We start from the raw sequence: 18,829 nt of genomic DNA on the forward strand, positions 1-18,829 counted from the left end.
CCCCCAGGCCCTCGCTCCACGAGGGGACTCCCCAGGCTCTGCCAAGTGACATCACTTCACAAGCCTTCCCAACACGAAAAGAAAAAAGAAAGACCAGCTACGACGAACACAAAGGCGAGCCGCAAGTGAAAGGAAAACAGACCACAACCAGCACCAGGGCATTACAGGCGGAAAAGACACTTGGCCAGGAAGGGAAACTTCAGCTGCAGAAAAGAGGCACCACAGCTCGCCCCGCAGGACACACGGAAACCCTAACACACCTCCCCGCCACAGCTGCCCCCAAGGGCTCTGCCCCAGCGCTTTCGCATCCACCACTCAACCACTACAGCCAACCTCCCCCCAACACACCACCAGCAAAGCACCGCCACCGCCCTCCCCACGCACGGCCACCCCACCAACGCACTTCCCCGAGACCACCACAGCCACCAGCCAAAACCGAAAACCACAGCCGGAAACTCGCTGCAGTCGGAAAGCGAGGAAGGCAAAGCCGCGGCACCGCATAAAGCCGGCCACCCGGCAGCCCCCCAAGCACAGCGCCCACCCGCACCACCACCACCACACCAAGCCTGACCAGCCTCCTGCCCAGCACCACCCACGCAGCACCCACAGCCCCACCATGCCTGCGCCCGCAACCCCACAGCCCCGCCGGCCGCACGGCGCCCCGGCGCTCCTGCTCCTCCTCCCGGCTCTCGCCACCGCCCTCGCCTGCCACCACCTGCGTCCCCGCGACGCCACCTTCCCCTGGGACAGCCTCCAGCTCCTCCAGGCCATGGCTCCCAGCCCGCCACAGCCCTGCCACCACCACCAGGCGCCCTTCTTCCCCGACGCCCTCCTCCGCACCAACCACCCACAGCAAGCCGCCGCCACCGCCCTCCGCATCCTCCAGCACCTCTTCGCCACCCTCAGCAGCCCCACCACCCCCCGACACTGGGACGCCCAGGCACGACACCACCTCCTCAACAACCTCCAGCACCACATCCACCAGCTCCAGCAGTGCCTGCCAGCCAACGCCACGCTCCTCCAAGGCCGAGGGCCCCGCAACCTCCTGCTCAACGTCAACAAATACTTCCGCCACATCCACGACTTCCTCCACACCCACAACCACAGCGCCTGCGCCTGGGACCACGTCCGCCTCGAAGCTCGCGTCTGCTTCCAACACCTCCACAACCTCACCCGCACCATCCCCAGTTAGCCCACCGACCCCCACCAACCCCCACGGCCCCGCGCCCCGCCGCCACCACCCCTTCTGCACCACCGCCCCATCCCCGCCTCTGCCCTCCCGCCTCCCCTGACCCACGGCGAGAGCCGACGCAAGAACCGCCCTCCACCCTCAGCCTCCGCCGACGGCTCCTCTCTTTAGAGACCGTCTTCTATTTATTTTCACAATGGTTTTGATCTAGCTATTTATTCACCTATTTATTCGACAGAAAAATAAAGACCTGTTGCAAAAAGCTTGCCCGTGCCTCTTGTCTCAGAAGCGCAGGAAACGAGCCGCTGGCCTGGCCTGGCCTCGACTAGGCTGCGCTGGGCTGGCCTGGCCTGGGCTGGGCTGGGGGGAAGCCGCCTCCACTCAACACCTCCTCCTCCTCCAGGCCCTGCTCCAAACAGGGCTCTGCACACATCCCGGGCCCACTCTTCGCTTTGGCACCTCCCCAGGGAGGCACTTTCCTCAACCTCTTCCCAAAAACTCGGCCAGGGGCTAGCCGCCGCCATCACAATCACCTCTTCGGCCCTTGTCTCCTCAACGTCCTCCCCCTTCCACCCCGCTTTAGACCCACTCAGCAGCAGCTCCGCAGTCCTCGCTACGGGGAAGACGCGGACCTCTTGGGCCGGGTCCAGAGGAGGGCCACAAACAGCATCGGAGGGATGGAACACCTCTCCGGTGAGGACAGGCCGAGAGAGTTGGGCTTCTCCAGACAACTGGAGAAGAGGAGGCTCCGCCGAGACCTCACTGCGGCCTTTCAAGACTTAAAGGGGGCTCAGCAGAAAGATGGGGACAGACTTTTTCATGGGGCCTGTAGCGGTAGGACAAGGCGCAACGGCTCTACACTAAAAGAGGCTGGATGCGGACTAGATACAAGGAAGACGTTGCCTGCCATCGGGGCGCTGCAACACCGCAACGGCTTGCCCAGACAGGCGGTAGCTGCCCCATCCCTGCAAACATTCACGGTCCGCTTGGACGGGGCTCTGAGCAACCTCGTCGACTCGAAGACGGCCCTGCTCACTGCTGGGGGCTTCGACCAGATGGCCCTTCAAGGCCCCTCCCCACCCAAACCATTCCACGATTCCAAGGAGGCGACGCACGGCAGACATCGTCGCTTTGATGAGGCCGAGCGCGGCCACTCTCGACGCTTCAGGCGTTCTCCACGACAAACCCTCTCGTTGCGCTGCTTGAAGACACCTTGCAGCACCAACCGGAATAGGGCAACACGGACAAGGTCCGGACACGGACCTCCACCACCACCACCACCACCACCCCACCTCCTGCGGTGACGGCACCTAGGTACGCCAAATCACCGCGCACGTGCCAGCACCCCCAGCACAGCGCCCACCAGCACAACGTTGCCTGACAAGACCACGGCTCCCAGCCCGCCACCACCGCCCGCACGCGCTTCCCCTCTTCCAAAAGCTTCCGGAAAACACGGGGCAGCCTCTCTCGCACCGGCAGAGCACGATCCTCGCTGCTGGAAGGGACCCGAGAACCTCAGCGAGTGCAACCTCCGCCTCCTCCTCCCCCCCACCAGAGATCTACAGCCAGAGCACAGCTAGCTCAGCTCCACCTCCAGAGGACTCTCGGACACCCCTCCTCTAGGGCCGCAGGCCATCCCTAACCCAAGACCCTTCGCTTACGGGGCACATTTTCCTCTTTGCGAGGAACTCCAGACACCTCTGGCGAGGAGGCACGGAAAACACGGCAAGACTCCTGCTGCGCGGGCGCACGCACGGCACCACAGCCAGCGACCCGACGCAGCAGCAAGAGCAGGAGCAAAACTCTCCCCTTTTTCCCCTTCCTTCTTCCCCAAGCCTTTCCTCCTGCCTTTCTTCCCCATTCTCACCAGATTCAAACGCACGAGCGGGGGCAGCCCCAGACACAAACACAGCCAAAGCTCAAGTGCCTACACCCAGAGCCACCCCCTCGCACGCCGACGCCACCCCCAGGCCCTCGCTCCACGAGGGGACTCCCCAGGCTCTGCCAAGTGACATCACTTCACAAGCCTTCCCAACACGAAAAGAAAAAAGAAAGACCAGCTACGACGAACACAAAGGCGAGCCGCAAGTGAAAGGAAAACAGACCACAACCAGCACCAGGGCATTACAGGCGGAAAAGACACTTGGCCAGGAAGGGAAACTTCAGCTGCAGAAAAGAGGCACCACAGCTCGCCCCGCAGGACACACGGAAACCCTAACACACCTCCCCGCCACAGCTGCCCCCAAGGGCTCTGCCCCAGCGCTTTCGCATCCACCACTCAACCACTACAGCCAACCTCCCCCCAACACACCACCAGCAAAGCACCGCCACCGCCCTCCCCACGCACGGCCACCCCACCAACGCACTTCCCCGAGACCACCACAGCCACCAGCCAAAACCGAAAACCACAGCCGGAAACTCGCTGCAGTCGGAAAGCGAGGAAGGCAAAGCCGCGGCACCGCATAAAGCCGGCCACCCGGCAGCCCCCCAAGCACAGCGCCCACCCGCACCACCACCACCACACCAAGCCTGACCAGCCTCCTGCCCAGCACCACCCACGCAGCACCCACAGCCCCACCATGGCTGCGCCCGCAACCCCACAGCCCCGCCGGCCGCACGGCGCCCCGGCGCTCCTGCTCCTCCTCCCGGCTCTCGCCACCGCCCTCGCCTGCCACCACCTGCGTCCCCGCGACGCCACCTTCCCCTGGGACAGCCTCCAGCTCCTCCAGGCCATGGCTCCCAGCCCGCCACAGCCCTGCCACCACCACCAGGCGCCCTTCTTCCCCGACGCCCTCCTCCGCACCAACCACCCACAGCAAGCCGCCGCCACCGCCCTCCGCATCCTCCAGCACCTCTTCGCCACCCTCAGCAGCCCCACCACCCCCCGACACTGGGACGCCCAGGCACGACACCACCTCCTCAACAACCTCCAGCACCACATCCACCAGCTCCAGCAGTGCCTGCCAGCCAACGCCACGCTCCTCCAAGGCCGAGGGCCCCGCAACCTCCTGCTCAACGTCAACAAATACTTCCGCCACATTCACGACTTCCTCCACACCCACAACCACAGCGCCTGCGCCTGGGACCACGTCCGCCTCGAAGCTCGCGTCTGCTTCCAACACCTCCACAACCTCACCCGCACCATCCCCAGTTAGCCCACCGACCCCCACCAACCCCCACGGCCCCGCGCCCCGCCGCCACCACCCCTTCTGCACCACCGCCCCATCCCCGCCTCTGCCCTCCCGCCTCCCCTGACCCACGGCGAGAGCCGACGCAAGAACCGCCCTCCACCCTCAGCCTCCGCCGACGGCTCCTCTCTTTAGAGACCGTCTTCTATTTATTTTCACAATGGTTTTGATCTAGCTATTTATTCACCTATTTATTCGACAGAAAAATAAAGACCTGTTGCAAAAAGCTTGCCCGTGCCTCTTGTCTCAGAAGCGCAGGAAACGAGCCGCTGGCCTGGCCTGGCCTCGACTAGGCTGCGCTGGGCTGGCCTGGCCTGGCCTGGGCTGGGGGGAAGCCGCCTCCACTCAACACCTCCTCCTCCTCCTCCAGGCCCTGCTCCAAACAGGGCTCTGCACACATCCCGGGCCCACTCTTCGCTTTGGCACCTCCCCAGGGAGGCACTTTCCTCAACCTCTTCCCAAAAACTCGGCCAGGGGCTAGCCGCCGCCATCACAATCACCTCTTCGGCCCTTGTCTCCTCAACGTCCTCCCCCTTCCACCCCGCTTTAGACCCACTCAGCAGCAGCTCCGCAGTCCTCGCTACGGGGAAGACGCGGACCTCTTGGGCCGGGTCCAGAGGAGGGCCACAAACAGCATCGGAGGGATGGAACACCTCTCCGGTGAGGACAGGCCGAGAGAGTTGGGCTTCTCCAGACAACTGGAGAAGAGGAGGCTCCGCCGAGACCTCACTGCGGCCTTTCAAGACTTAAAGGGGGCTCAGCAGAAAGATGGGGACAGACTTTTTCATGGGGCCTGTAGCGGTAGGACAAGGCGCAACGGCTCTACACTAAAAGAGGCTGGATGCGGACTAGATACAAGGAAGACGTTGCCTGCCATCGGGGCGCTGCAACACCGCAACGGCTTGCCCAGACAGGCGGTAGCTGCCCCATCCCTGCAAACATTCACGGTCCGCTTGGACGGGGCTCTGAGCAACCTCGTCGACTCGAAGATGGCCCTGCTCACTGCTGGGGGCTTCGACCAGATGGCCCTTCAAGGCCCCTCCCCACCCAAACCATTCCACGATTCCAAGGAGGCGACGCACGGCAGACATCGTCGCTTTGATGAGGCCGAGCGCGGCCACTCTCGACGCTTCAGGCGTTCTCCACGACAAACCCTCTCGTTGCGCTGCTTGAAGACACCTTGCAGCACCAACCGGAATAGGGCAACACGGACAAGGTCCGGACACGGACCTCCACCACCACCACCACCACCACCACCACCACCACCCCACCTCCTGCGGTGACGGCACCTAGGTACGCCAAATCACCGCGCACGTGCCAGCACCCCCAGCACAGCGCCCACCAGCACAACGTTGCCTGACAAGACCACGGCTCCCAGCCCGCCACCACCGCCCGCACGCGCTTCCCCTCTTCCAAAAGCTTCCGGAAAACACGGGGCAGCCTCTCTCGCACCGGCAGAGCACGATCCTCGCTGCTGGAAGGGACCCGAGAACCTCAGCGAGTGCAACCTCCGCCTCCTCCTCCCCCCCACCAGAGATCTACAGCCAGAGCACAGCTAGCTCAGCTCCACCTCCAGAGGACTCTCGGACACCCCTCCTCTAGGGCCGCAGGCCATCCCTAACCCAAGACCCTTCGCTTACGGGGCACATTTTCCTCTTTGCGAGGAACTCCAGACACCTCTGGCGAGGAGGCACGGAAAACACGGCAAGACTCCTGCTGCGCGGGCGCACGCACGGCACCACAGCCAGCGACCCGACGCAGCAGCAAGAGCAGGAGCAAAACTCTCCCCTTTTTCCCCTTCCTTCTTCCCCAAGCCTTTCCTCCTGCCTTTCTTCCCCATTCTCACCAGATTCAAACGCACGAGCGGGGGCAGCCCCAGACACAAACACAGCCAAAGCTCAAGTGCCTACACCCAGAGCCACCCCCTCGCACGCCGACGCCACCCCCAGGCCCTCGCTCCACGAGGGGACTCCCCAGGCTCTGCCAAGTGACATCACTTCACAAGCCTTCCCAACACGAAAAGAAAAAAGAAAGACCAGCTACGACGAACACAAAGGCGAGCCGCAAGTGAAAGGAAAACAGACCACAACCAGCACCAGGGCATTACAGGCGGAAAAGACACTTGGCCAGGAAGGGAAACTTCAGCTGCAGAAAAGAGGCACCACAGCTCGCCCCGCAGGACACACGGAAACCCTAACACACCTCCCCGCCACAGCTGCCCCCAAGGGCTCTGCCCCAGCGCTTTCGCATCCACCACTCAACCACTACAGCCAACCTCCCCCCAACACACCACCAGCAAAGCACCGCCACCGCCCTCCCCACGCACGGCCACCCCACCAACGCACTTCCCCGAGACCACCACAGCCACCAGCCAAAACCGAAAACCACAGCCGGAAACTCGCTGCAGTCGGAAAGCGAGGAAGGCAAAGCCGCGGCACCGCATAAAGCCGGCCACCCGGCAGCCCCCCAAGCACAGCGCCCACCCGCACCACCACCACCACACCAAGCCTGACCAGCCTCCTGCCCAGCACCACCCACGCAGCACCCACAGCCCCACCATGGCTGCGCCCGCAACCCCACAGCCCCGCTGGCCGCACGGCGCCCCGGCGCTCCTGCTCCTCCTCCCGGCTCTCGCCACCGCCCTCGCCTGCCACCACCTGCGTCCCCGCGACGCCACCTTCCCCTGGGACAGCCTCCAGCTCCTCCAGGCCATGGCTCCCAGCCCGCCACAGCCCTGCCACCACCACCAGGCGCCCTTCTTCCCCGACGCCCTCCTCCGCACCAACCACCCACAGCAAGCCGCCGCCACCGCCCTCCGCATCCTCCAGCACCTCTTCGCCACCCTCAGCAGCCCCACCACCCCCCGACACTGGGACGCCCAGGCACGACACCACCTCCTCAACAACCTCCAGCACCACATCCACCAGCTCCAGCAGTGCCTGCCAGCCAACGCCACGCTCCTCCAAGGCCGAGGGCCCCGCAACCTCCTGCTCAACGTCAACAAATACTTCCGCCACATCCACGACTTCCTCCACACCCACAACCACAGCGCCTGCGCCTGGGACCACGTCCGCCTCGAAGCTCGCGTCTGCTTCCAACACCTCCACAACCTCACCCGCACCATCCCCAGTTAGCCCACCGACCCCCACCAACCCCCACGGCCCCGCGCCCCGCCGCCACCACCCCTTCTGCACCACCGCCCCATCCCCGCCTCTGCCCTCCCGCCTCCCCTGACCCACGGCGAGAGCCGACGCAAGAACCGCCCTCCACCCTCAGCCTCCGCCGACGGCTCCTCTCTTTAGAGACCGTCTTCTATTTATTTTCACAATGGTTTTGATCTAGCTATTTATTCACCTATTTATTCGACAGAAAAATAAAGACCTGTTGCAAAAAGCTTGCCCGTGCCTCTTGTCTCAGAAGCGCAGGAAACGAGCCGCTGGCCTGGCCTGGCCTCGACTAGGCTGCGCTGGGCTGGCCTGGCCTGGGCTGGGCTGGGGGGAAGCCGCCTCCACTCAACACCTCCTCCTCCTCCAGGCCCTGCTCCAAACAGGGCTCTGCACACATCCCGGGCCCACTCTTCGCTTTGGCACCTCCCCAGGGAGGCACTTTCCTCAACCTCTTCCCAAAAACTCGGCCAGGGGCTAGCCGCCGCCATCACAATCACCTCTTCGGCCCTTGTCTCCTCAACGTCCTCCCCCTTCCACCCCGCTTTAGACCCACTCAGCAGCAGCTCCGCAGTCCTCGCTACGGGGAAGACGCGGACCTCTTGGGCCGGGTCCAGAGGAGGGCCACAAACAGCATCGGAGGGATGGAACACCTCTCCGGTGAGGACAGGCCGAGAGAGTTGGGCTTCTCCAGACAACTGGAGAAGAGGAGGCTCCGCCGAGACCTCACTGCGGCCTTTCAAGACTTAAAGGGGGCTCAGCAGAAAGATGGGGACAGACTTTTTCATGGGGCCTGTAGCGGTAGGACAAGGCGCAACGGCTCTACACTAAAAGAGGCTGGATGCGGACTAGATACAAGGAAGACGTTGCCTGCCATCGGGGCGCTGCAACACCGCAACGGCTTGCCCAGACAGGCGGTAGCTGCCCCATCCCTGCAAACATTCACGGTCCGCTTGGACGGGGCTCTGAGCAACCTCGTCGACTCGAAGACGGCCCTGCTCACTGCTGGGGGCTTCGACCAGATGGCCCTTCAAGGCCCCTCCCCACCCAAACCATTCCACGATTCCAAGGAGGCGACGCACGGCAGACATCGTCGCTTTGATGAGGCCGAGCGCGGCCACTCTCGACGCTTCAGGCGTTCTCCACGACAAACCCTCTCGTTGCGCTGCTTGAAGACACCTTGCAGCACCAACCGGAATAGGGCAACACGGACAAGGTCCGGACACGGACCTCCACCACCACCACCACCACCACCACCACCACCACCCCACCTCCTGCGGTGACGGCACCTAGGTACGCCAAATCACCGCGCACGTGCCAGCACCCCCAGCACAGCGCCCACCAGCACAACGTTGCCTGACAAGACCACGGCTCCCAGCCCGCCACCACCGCCCGCACGCGCTTCCCCTCTTCCAAAAGCTTCCGGAAAACACGGGGCAGCCTCTCTCGCACCGGCAGAGCACGATCCTCGCTGCTGGAAGGGACCCGAGAACCTCAGCGAGTGCAACCTCCGCCTCCTCCTCCCCCCCACCAGAGATCTACAGCCAGAGCACAGCTAGCTCAGCTCCACCTCCAGAGGACTCTCGGACACCCCTCCTCTAGGGCCGCAGGCCATCCCTAACCCAAGACCCTTCGCTTACGGGGCACATTTTCCTCTTTGCGAGGAACTCCAGACACCTCTGGCGAGGAGGCACGGAAAACACGGCAAGACTCCTGCTGCGCGGGCGCACGCACGGCACCACAGCCAGCGACCCGACGCAGCAGCAAGAGCAGGAGCAAAACTCTCCCCTTTTTCCCCTTCCTTCTTCCCCAAGCCTTTCCTCCTGCCTTTCTTCCCCATTCTCACCAGATTCAAACGCACGAGCGGGGGCAGCCCCAGACACAAACACAGCCAAAGCTCAAGTGCCTACACCCAGAGCCACCCCCTCGCACGCCGACGCCACCCCCAGGCCCTCGCTCCACGAGGGGACTCCCCAGGCTCTGCCAAGTGACATCACTTCACAAGCCTTCCCAACACGAAAAGAAAAAAGAAAGACCAGCTACGACGAACACAAAGGCGAGCCGCAAGTGAAAGGAAAACAGACCACAACCAGCACCAGGGCATTACAGGCGGAAAAGACACTTGGCCAGGAAGGGAAACTTCAGCTGCAGAAAAGAGGCACCACAGCTCGCCCCGCAGGACACACGGAAACCCTAACACACCTCCCCGCCACAGCTGCCCCCAAGGGCTCTGCCCCAGCGCTTTCGCATCCACCACTCAACCACTACAGCCAACCTCCCCCCAACACACCACCAGCAAAGCACCGCCACCGCCCTCCCCACGCACGGCCACCCCACCAACGCACTTCCCCGAGACCACCACAGCCACCAGCCAAAACCGAAAACCACAGCCGGAAACTCGCTGCAGTCGGAAAGCGAGGAAGGCAAAGCCGCGGCACCGCATAAAGCCGGCCACCCGGCAGCCCCCCAAGCACAGCGCCCACCCGCACCACCACCACCACACCAAGCCTGACCAGCCTCCTGCCCAGCACCACCCACGCAGCACCCACAGCCCCACCATGCCTGCGCCCGCAACCCCACAGCCCCGCCGGCCGCACGGCGCCCCGGCGCTCCTGCTCCTCCTCCCGGCTCTCGCCACCGCCCTCGCCTGCCACCACCTGCGTCCCCGCGACGCCACCTTCCCCTGGGACAGCCTCCAGCTCCTCCAGGCCATGGCTCCCAGCCCGCCACAGCCCTGCCACCACCACCAGGCGCCCTTCTTCCCCGACGCCCTCCTCCGCACCAACCACCCACAGCAAGCCGCCGCCACCGCCCTCCGCATCCTCCAGCACCTCTTCGCCACCCTCAGCAGCCCCACCACCCCCCGACACTGGGACGCCCAGGCACGACACCACCTCCTCAACAACCTCCAGCACCACATCCACCAGCTCCAGCAGTGCCTGCCAGCCAACGCCACGCTCCTCCAAGGCCGAGGGCCCCGCAACCTCCTGCTCAACGTCAACAAATACTTCCGCCACATCCACGACTTCCTCCACACCCACAACCACAGCGCCTGCGCCTGGGACCACGTCCGCCTCGAAGCTCGCGTCTGCTTCCAACACCTCCACAACCTCACCCGCACCATCCCCAGTTAGCCCACCGACCCCCACCAACCCCCACGGCCCCGCGCCCCGCCGCCACCACCCCTTCTGCACCACCGCCCCATCCCCGCCTCTGCCCTCCCGCCTCCCCTGACCCACGGCGAGAGCCGACGCAAGAACCGCCCTCCACCCTCAGCCTCCGCCGACGGCTCCTCTCTTTAGAGACCGTCTTCTATTTATTTTCACAATGGTTTTGATCTAGCTATTTATTCACCTATTTATTCGACAGAAAAATAAAGACCTGTTGCAAAAAGCTTGCCCGTGCCTCTTGTCTCAGAAGCGCAGGAAACGAGCCGCTGGCCTGGCCTGGCCTCGACTAGGCTGCGCTGGGCTGGCCTGGCCTGGCCTGGGCTGGGGGGAAGCCGCCTCCACTCAACACCTCCTCCTCCTCCAGGCCCTGCTCCAAACAGGGCTCTGCACACATCCCGGGCCCACTCTTCGCTTTGGCACCTCCCCAGGGAGGCACTTTCCTCAACCTCTTCCCAAAAACTCGGCCAGGGGCTAGCCGCCGCCATCACAATCACCTCTTCGGCCCTTGTCTCCTCAACGTCCTCCCCCTTCCACCCCGCTTTAGACCCACTCAGCAGCAGCTCCGCAGTCCTCGCTACAGGGAAGACGCGGACCTCTTGGGCCGGGTCCAGAGGAGGGCCACAAACAGCATCGGAGGGATGGAACACCTCTCCGGTGAGGACAGGCCGAGAGAGTTGGGCTTCTCCAGACAACTGGAGAAGAGGAGGCTCCGCCGAGACCTCACTGCGGCCTTTCAAGACTTAAAGGGGGCTCAGCAGAAAGATGGGGACAGACTTTTTCATGGGGCCTGTAGCGGTAGGACAAGGCGCAACGGCTCTACACTAAAAGAGGCTGGATGCGGACTAGATACAAGGAAGACGTTGCCTGCCATCGGGGCGCTGCAACACCGCAACGGCTTGCCCAGACAGGCGGTAGCTGCCCCATCCCTGCAAACATTCACGGTCCGCTTGGACGGGGCTCTGAGCAACCTCGTCGACTCGAAGACGGCCCTGCTCACTGCTGGGGGCTTCGACCAGATGGCCCTTCAAGGCCCCTCCCCACCCAAACCATTCCACGATTCCAAGGAGGCGACGCACGGCAGACATCGTCGCTTTGATGAGGCCGAGCGCGGCCACTCTCGACGCTTCAGGCGTTCTCCACGACAAACCCTCTCGTTGCGCTGCTTGAAGACACCTTGCAGCACCAACCGGAATAGGGCAACACGGACAAGGTCCGGACACGGACCTCCACCACCACCACCACCACCACCCCACCTCCTGCGGTGACGGCACCTAGGTACGCCAAATCACCGCGCACGTGCCAGCACCCCCAGCACAGCGCCCACCAGCACAACGTTGCCTGACAAGACCACGGCTCCCAGCCCGCCACCACCGCCCGCACGCGCTTCCCCTCTTCCAAAAGCTTCCGGAAAACACGGGGCAGCCTCTCTCGCACCGGCAGAGCACGATCCTCGCTGCTGGAAGGGACCCGAGAACCTCAGCGAGTGCAACCTCCGCCTCCTCCTCCCCCCCACCAGAGATCTACAGCCAGAGCACAGCTAGCTCAGCTCCACCTCCAGAGGACTCTCGGACACCCCTCCTCTAGGGCCGCAGGCCATCCCTAACCCAAGACCCTTCGCTTACGGGGCACATTTTCCTCTTTGCGAGGAACTCCAGACACCTCTGGCGAGGAGGCACGGAAAACACGGCAAGACTCCTGCTGCGCGGGCGCACGCACGGCACCACAGCCAGCGACCCGACGCAGCAGCAAGAGCAGGAGCAAAACTCTCCCCTTTTTCCCCTTCCTTCTTCCCCAAGCCTTTCCTCCTGCCTTTCTTCCCCATTCTCACCAGATTCAAACGCACGAGCGGGGGCAGCCCCAGACACAAACACAGCCAAAGCTCAAGTGCCTACACCCAGAGCCACCCCCTCGCACGCCGACGCCACCCCCAGGCCCTCGCTCCACGAGGGGACTCCCCAGGCTCTGCCAAGTGACATCACTTCACAAGCCTTCCCAACACGAAAAGAAAAAAGAAAGACCAGCTACGACGAACACAAAGGCGAGCCGCAAGTGAAAGGAAAACAGACCACAACCAGCACCAGGGCATTACAGGCGGAAAAGACACTTGGCCAGGAAGGGAAACTTCAGCTGCAGAAAAGAGGCACCACAGCTCGCCCCGCAGGACACACGGAAACCCTAACACACCTCCCCGCCACAGCTGCCCCCAAGGGCTCTGCCCCAGCGCTTTCGCATCCACCACTCAACCACTACAGCCAACCTCCCCCCAACACACCACCAGCAAAGCACCGCCACCGCCCTCCCCACGCACGGCCACCCCACCAACGCACTTCCCCGAGACCACCACAGCCACCAGCCAAAACCGAAAACCACAGCCGGAAACTCGCTGCAGTCGGAAAGCGAGGAAGGCAAAGCCGCGGCACCGCATAAAGCCGGCCACCCGGCAGCCCCCCAAGCACAGCGCCCACCCGCACCACCACCACCACACCAAGCCTGACCAGCCTCCTGCCCAGCACCACCCACGCAGCACCCACAGCCCCACCATGGCTGCGCCCGCAACCCCACAGCCCCGCCGGCCGCACGGCGCCCCGGCGCTCCTGCTCCTCCTCCCGGCTCTCGCCACCGCCCTCGCCTGCCACCACCTGCGTCCCCGCGACGCCACCTTCCCCTGGGACAGCCTCCAGCTCCTCCAGGCCATGGCTCCCAGCCCGCCACAGCCCTGCCACCACCACCAGGCGCCCTTCTTCCCCGACGCCCTCCTCCGCACCAACCACCCACAGCAAGCCGCCGCCACCGCCCTCCGCATCCTCCAGCACCTCTTCGCCACCCTCAGCAGCCCCACCACCCCCCGACACTGGGACGCCCAGGCACGACACCACCTCCTCAACAACCTCCAGCACCACATCCACCAGCTCCAGCAGTGCCTGCCAGCCAACGCCACGCTCCTCCAAGGCCGAGGGCCCCGCAACCTCCTGCTCAACGTCAACAAATACTTCCGCCACATTCACGACTTCCTCCACACCCACAACCACAGCGCCTGCGCCTGGGACCACGTCCGCCTCGAAGCTCGCGTCTGCTTCCAACACCTCCACAACCTCACCCGCACCATCCCCAGTTAGCCCACCGACCCCCACCAACCCCCACGGCCCCGCGCCCCGCCGCCACCACCCCTTCTGCACCACCGCCCCATCCCCGCCTCTGCCCTCCCGCCTCCCCTGACCCACGGCGAGAGCCGACGCAAGAACCGCCCTCCACCCTCAGCCTCCGCCGACGGCTCCTCTCTTTAGAGACCGTCTTCTATTTATTTTCACAATGGTTTTGATCTAGCTATTTATTCACCTATTTATTCGACAGAAAAATAAAGACCTGTTGCAAAAAGCTTGCCCGTGCCTCTTGTCTCAGAAGCGCAGGAAACGAGCCGCTGGCCTGGCCTGGCCTCGACTAGGCTGCGCTGGGCTGGCCTGGCCTGGCCTGGGCTGGGGGGAAGCCGCCTCCACTCAACACCTCCTCCTCCTCCAGGCCCTGCTCCAAACAGGGCTCTGCACACATCCCGGGCCCACTCTTCGCTTTGGCACCTCCCCAGGGAGGCACTTTCCTCAACCTCTTCCCAAAAACTCGGCCAGGGGCTAGCCGCCGCCATCACAATCACCTCTTCGGCCCTTGTCTCCTCAACGTCCTCCCCCTTCCACCCCGCTTTAGACCCACTCAGCAGCAGCTCCGCAGTCCTCGCTACGGGGAAGACGCGGACCTCTTGGGCCGGGTCCAGAGGAGGGCCACAAACAGCATCGGAGGGATGGAACACCTCTCCGGTGAGGACAGGCCGAGAGAGTTGGGCTTCTCCAGACAACTGGAGAAGAGGAGGCTCCGCCGAGACCTCACTGCGGCCTTTCAAGACTTAAAGGGGGCTCAGCAGAAAGATGGGGACAGACTTTTTCATGGGGCCTGTAGCGGTAGGACAAGGCGCAACGGCTCTACACTAAAAGAGGCTGGATGCGGACTAGATACAAGGAAGACGTTGCCTGCCATCGGGGCGCTGCAACACCGCAACGGCTTGCCCAGACAGGCGGTAGCTGCCCCATCCCTGCAAACATTCACGGTCCGCTTGGACGGGGCTCTGAGCAACCTCGTCGACTCGAAGACGGCCCTGCTCACTGCTGGGGGCTTCGACCAGATGGCCCTTCAAGGCCCCTCCCCACCCAAACCATTCCACGATTCCAAGGAGGCGACGCACGGCAGACATCGTCGCTTTGATGAGGCCGAGCGCGGCCACTCTCGACGCTTCAGGCGTTCTCCACGACAAACCCTCTCGTTGCGCTGCTTGAAGACACCTTGCAGCACCAACCGGAATAGGGCAACACGGACAAGGTCCGGACACGGACCTCCACCACCACCACCACCACCACCCCACCTCCTGCGGTGACGGCACCTAGGTACGCCAAATCACCGCGCACGTGCCAGCACCCCCAGCACAGCGCCCACCAGCACAACGTTGCCTGACAAGACCACGGCTCCCAGCCCGCCACCACCGCCCGCACGCGCTTCCCCTCTTCCAAAAGCTTCCGGAAAACACGGGGCAGCCTCTCTCGCACCGGCAGAGCACGATCCTCGCTGCTGGAAGGGACCCGAGAACCTCAGCGAGTGCAACCTCCGCCTCCTCCTCCCCCCCACCAGAGATCTACAGCCAGAGCACAGCTAGCTCAGCTCCACCTCCAGAGGACTCTCGGACACCCCTCCTCTAGGGCCGCAGGCCATCCCTAACCCAAGACCCTTCGCTTACGGGGCACATTTTCCTCTTTGCGAGGAACTCCAGACACCTCTGGCGAGGAGGCACGGAAAACACGGCAAGACTCCTGCTGCGCGGGCGCACGCACGGCACCACAGCCAGCGACCCGACGCAGCAGCAAGAGCAGGAGCAAAACTCTCCCCTTTTTCCCCTTCCTTCTTCCCCAAGCCTTTCCTCCTGCCTTTCTTCCCCATTCTCACCAGATTCAAACGCACGAGCGGGGGCAGCCCCAGACACAAACACAGCCAAAGCTCAAGTGCCTACACCCAGAGCCACCCCCTCGCACGCCGACGCCACCCCCAGGCCCTCGCTCCACGAGGGGACTCCCCAGGCTCTGCCAAGTGACATCACTTCACAAGCCTTCCCAACACGAAAAGAAAAAAGAAAGACCAGCTACGACGAACACAAAGGCGAGCCGCAAGTGAAAGGAAAACAGACCACAACCAGCACCAGGGCATTACAGGCGGAAAAGACACTTGGCCAGGAAGGGAAACTTCAGCTGCAGAAAAGAGGCACCACAGCTCGCCCCGCAGGACACACGGAAACCCTAACACACCTCCCCGCCACAGCTGCCCCCAAGGGCTCTGCCCCAGCGCTTTCGCATCCACCACTCAACCACTACAGCCAACCTCCCCCCAACACACCACCAGCAAAGCACCGCCACCGCCCTCCCCACGCACGGCCACCCCACCAACGCACTTCCCCGAGACCACCACAGCCACCAGCCAAAACCGAAAACCACAGCCGGAAACTCGCTGCAGTCGGAAAGCGAGGAAGGCAAAGCCGCGGCACCGCATAAAGCCGGCCACCCGGCAGCCCCCCAAGCACAGCGCCCACCCGCACCACCACCACCACACCAAGCCTGACCAGCCTCCTGCCCAGCACCACCCACGCAGCACCCACAGCCCCACCATGCCTGCGCCCGCAACCCCACAGCCCCGCCGGCCGCACGGCGCCCCGGCGCTCCTGCTCCTCCTCCCGGCTCTCGCCACCGCCCTCGCCTGCCACCACCTGCGTCCCCGCGACGCCACCTTCCCCTGGGACAGCCTCCAGCTCCTCCAGGCCATGGCTCCCAGCCCGCCACAGCCCTGCCACCACCACCAGGCGCCCTTCTTCCCCGACGCCCTCCTCCGCACCAACCACCCACAGCAAGCCGCCGCCACCGCCCTCCGCATCCTCCAGCACCTCTTCGCCACCCTCAGCAGCCCCACCACCCCCCGACACTGGGACGCCCAGGCACGACACCACCTCCTCAACAACCTCCAGCACCACATCCACCAGCTCCAGCAGTGCCTGCCAGCCAACGCCACGCTCCTCCAAGGCCGAGGGCCCCGCAACCTCCTGCTCAACGTCAACAAATACTTCCGCCACATCCACGACTTCCTCCACACCCACAACCACAGCGCCTGCGCCTGGGACCACGTCCGCCTCGAAGCTCGCGTCTGCTTCCAACACCTCCACAACCTCACCCGCACCATCCCCAGTTAGCCCACCGACCCCCACCAACCCCCACGGCCCCGCGCCCCGCCGCCACCACCCCTTCTGCACCACCGCCCCATCCCCGCCTCTGCCCTCCCGCCTCCCCTGACCCACGGCGAGAGCCGACGCAAGAACCGCCCTCCACCCTCAGCCTCCGCCGACGGCTCCTCTCTTTAGAGACCGTCTTCTATTTATTTTCACAATGGTTTTGATCTAGCTATTTATTCACCTATTTATTCGACAGAAAAATAAAGACCTGTTGCAAAAAGCTTGCCCGTGCCTCTTGTCTCAGAAGCGCAGGAAACGAGCCGCTGGCCTGGCCTGGCCTCGACTAGGCTGCGCTGGGCTGGCCTGGCCTGGCCTGGGCTGGGGGGAAGCCGCCTCCACTCAACACCTCCTCCTCCTCCAGGCCCTGCTCCAAACAGGGCTCTGCACACATCCCGGGCCCACTCTTCGCTTTGGCACCTCCCCAGGGAGGCACTTTCCTCAACCTCTTCCCAAAAACTCGGCCAGGGGCTAGCCGCCGCCATCACAATCACCTCTTCGGCCCTTGTCTCCTCAACGTCCTCCCCCTTCCACCCCGCTTTAGACCCACTCAGCAGCAGCTCCGCAGTCCTCGCTACGGGGAAGACGCGGACCTCTTGGGCCGGGTCCAGAGGAGGGCCACAAACAGCATCGGAGGGATGGAACACCTCTCCGGTGAGGACAGGCCGAGAGAGTTGGGCTTCTCCAGACAACTGGAGAAGAGGAGGCTCCGCCGAGACCTCACTGCGGCCTTTCAAGACTTAAAGGGGGCTCAGCAGAAAGATGGGGACAGACTTTTTCATGGGGCCTGTAGCGGTAGGACAAGGCGCAACGGCTCTACACTAAAAGAGGCTGGATGCGGACTAGATACAAGGAAGACGTTGCCTGCCATCGGGGCGCTGCAACACCGCAACGGCTTGCCCAGACAGGCGGTAGCTGCCCCATCCCTGCAAACATTCACGGTCCGCTTGGACGGGGCTCTGAGCAACCTCGTCGACTCGAAGACGGCCCTGCTCACTGCTGGGGGCTTCGACCAGATGGCCCTTCAAGGCCCCTCCCCACCCAAACCATTCCACGATTCCAAGGAGGCGACGCACGGCAGACATCGTCGCTTTGATGAGGCCGAGCGCGGCCACTCTCGACGCTTCAGGCGTTCTCCACGACAAACCCTCTCGTTGCGCTGCTTGAAGACACCTTGCAGCACCAACCGGAATAGGGCAACACGGACAAGGTCCGGACACGGACCTCCACCACCACCACCACCACCACCCCACCTCCTGCGGTGACGGCACCTAGGTACGCCAAATCACCGCGCACGTGCCAGCACCCCCAGCACAGCGCCCACCAGCACAACGTTGCCTGACAAGACCACGGCTCCCAGCCCGCCACCACCGCCCGCACGCGCTTCCCCTCTTCCAAAAGCTTCCGGAAAACACGGGGCAGCCTCTCTCGCACCGGCAGAGCACGATCCTCGCTGCTGGAAGGGACCCGAGAACCTCAGCGAGTGCAACCTCCGCCTCCTCCTCCCCCCCACCAGAGATCTACAGCCAGAGCACAGCTAGCTCAGCTCCACCTCCAGAGGACTCTCGGACACCCCTCCTCTAGGGCCGCAGGCCATCCCTAACCCAAGACCCTTCGCTTACGGGGCACATTTTCCTCTTTGCGAGGAACTCCAGACACCTCTGGCGAGGAGGCACGGAAAACACGGCAAGACTCCTGCTGCGCGGGCGCACGCACGGCACCACAGCCAGCGACCCGACGCAGCAGCAAGAGCAGGAGCAAAACTCTCCCCTTTTTCCCCTTCCTTCTTCCCCAAGCCTTTCCTCCTGCCTTTC

At 63.9% G+C, this 18,829-nt stretch overlaps 7 protein-coding genes across 32 annotated transcripts in view; 6 read left to right on the forward strand and 1 right to left on the reverse strand.

Moving 5' to 3' along the window:
- UBAP2 (ubiquitin associated protein 2) overlaps positions 1 to 18,829 on the reverse strand; it is a 171,086-nt gene that overhangs the window by 38,029 nt on the left and 114,228 nt on the right. The window lies entirely within an intron of this gene.
- LOC142026617 (interferon-like) lies at positions 616 to 1,532 on the forward strand. The gene has a single exon (XM_075019796.1). The coding sequence runs from the start codon at positions 617 to 619 to the stop codon at positions 1,190 to 1,192; it is 576 nt and encodes a 191-aa protein (XP_074875897.1). The 5' UTR covers position 616; the 3' UTR covers positions 1,193 to 1,532.
- LOC142026453 (interferon-like) lies at positions 3,213 to 4,739 on the forward strand. The gene has a single exon (XM_075019493.1). The coding sequence runs from the start codon at positions 3,769 to 3,771 to the stop codon at positions 4,342 to 4,344; it is 576 nt and encodes a 191-aa protein (XP_074875594.1). The 5' UTR covers positions 3,213 to 3,768; the 3' UTR covers positions 4,345 to 4,739.
- On the forward strand, positions 6,936 to 7,851 carry LOC142026620 (interferon-like). The gene has a single exon (XM_075019800.1). It carries the CDS (start codon positions 6,936 to 6,938, stop codon positions 7,509 to 7,511), a length of 576 nt encoding a protein of 191 aa, XP_074875901.1. The 3' UTR covers positions 7,512 to 7,851.
- Positions 10,099 to 11,032, forward strand: LOC142026597 (interferon-like). The gene has a single exon (XM_075019764.1). It carries the CDS (start codon positions 10,100 to 10,102, stop codon positions 10,673 to 10,675), a length of 576 nt encoding a protein of 191 aa, XP_074875865.1. The 5' UTR covers position 10,099; the 3' UTR covers positions 10,676 to 11,032.
- Positions 12,696 to 14,184, forward strand: LOC142026496 (interferon-like). Its single transcript, XM_075019592.1, has one exon. It carries the CDS (start codon positions 13,252 to 13,254, stop codon positions 13,825 to 13,827), a length of 576 nt encoding a protein of 191 aa, XP_074875693.1. The 5' UTR covers positions 12,696 to 13,251; the 3' UTR covers positions 13,828 to 14,184.
- Positions 16,403 to 17,336, forward strand: LOC142026586 (interferon-like). The gene has a single exon (XM_075019743.1). The coding sequence runs from the start codon at positions 16,404 to 16,406 to the stop codon at positions 16,977 to 16,979; it is 576 nt and encodes a 191-aa protein (XP_074875844.1). The 5' UTR covers position 16,403; the 3' UTR covers positions 16,980 to 17,336.

The sequence above is a fragment of the Buteo buteo genome, chromosome Z (assembly GCF_964188355.1).
Source record: "Buteo buteo chromosome Z, bButBut1.hap1.1, whole genome shotgun sequence".
Lineage (NCBI taxonomy): Eukaryota > Metazoa > Chordata > Aves > Accipitriformes > Accipitridae > Buteo > Buteo buteo.

Excerpts from the sequence above, each read along its gene's own strand:
- LOC142026586 (XM_075019743.1), top strand. The coding sequence starts at position 16,404 with ATGCCTGCGCCCGCAACCCCACAGCCCCGCCGGCCGCACGGCGCCCCG.
- LOC142026620 (XM_075019800.1), top strand. The coding sequence starts at position 6,936 with ATGGCTGCGCCCGCAACCCCACAGCCCCGCTGGCCGCACGGCGCCCCG.
- LOC142026453 (XM_075019493.1), top strand. The coding sequence starts at position 3,769 with ATGGCTGCGCCCGCAACCCCACAGCCCCGCCGGCCGCACGGCGCCCCG.
- LOC142026617 (XM_075019796.1), top strand. The coding sequence starts at position 617 with ATGCCTGCGCCCGCAACCCCACAGCCCCGCCGGCCGCACGGCGCCCCG.
- LOC142026597 (XM_075019764.1), top strand. The coding sequence starts at position 10,100 with ATGCCTGCGCCCGCAACCCCACAGCCCCGCCGGCCGCACGGCGCCCCG.
- LOC142026496 (XM_075019592.1), top strand. The coding sequence starts at position 13,252 with ATGGCTGCGCCCGCAACCCCACAGCCCCGCCGGCCGCACGGCGCCCCG.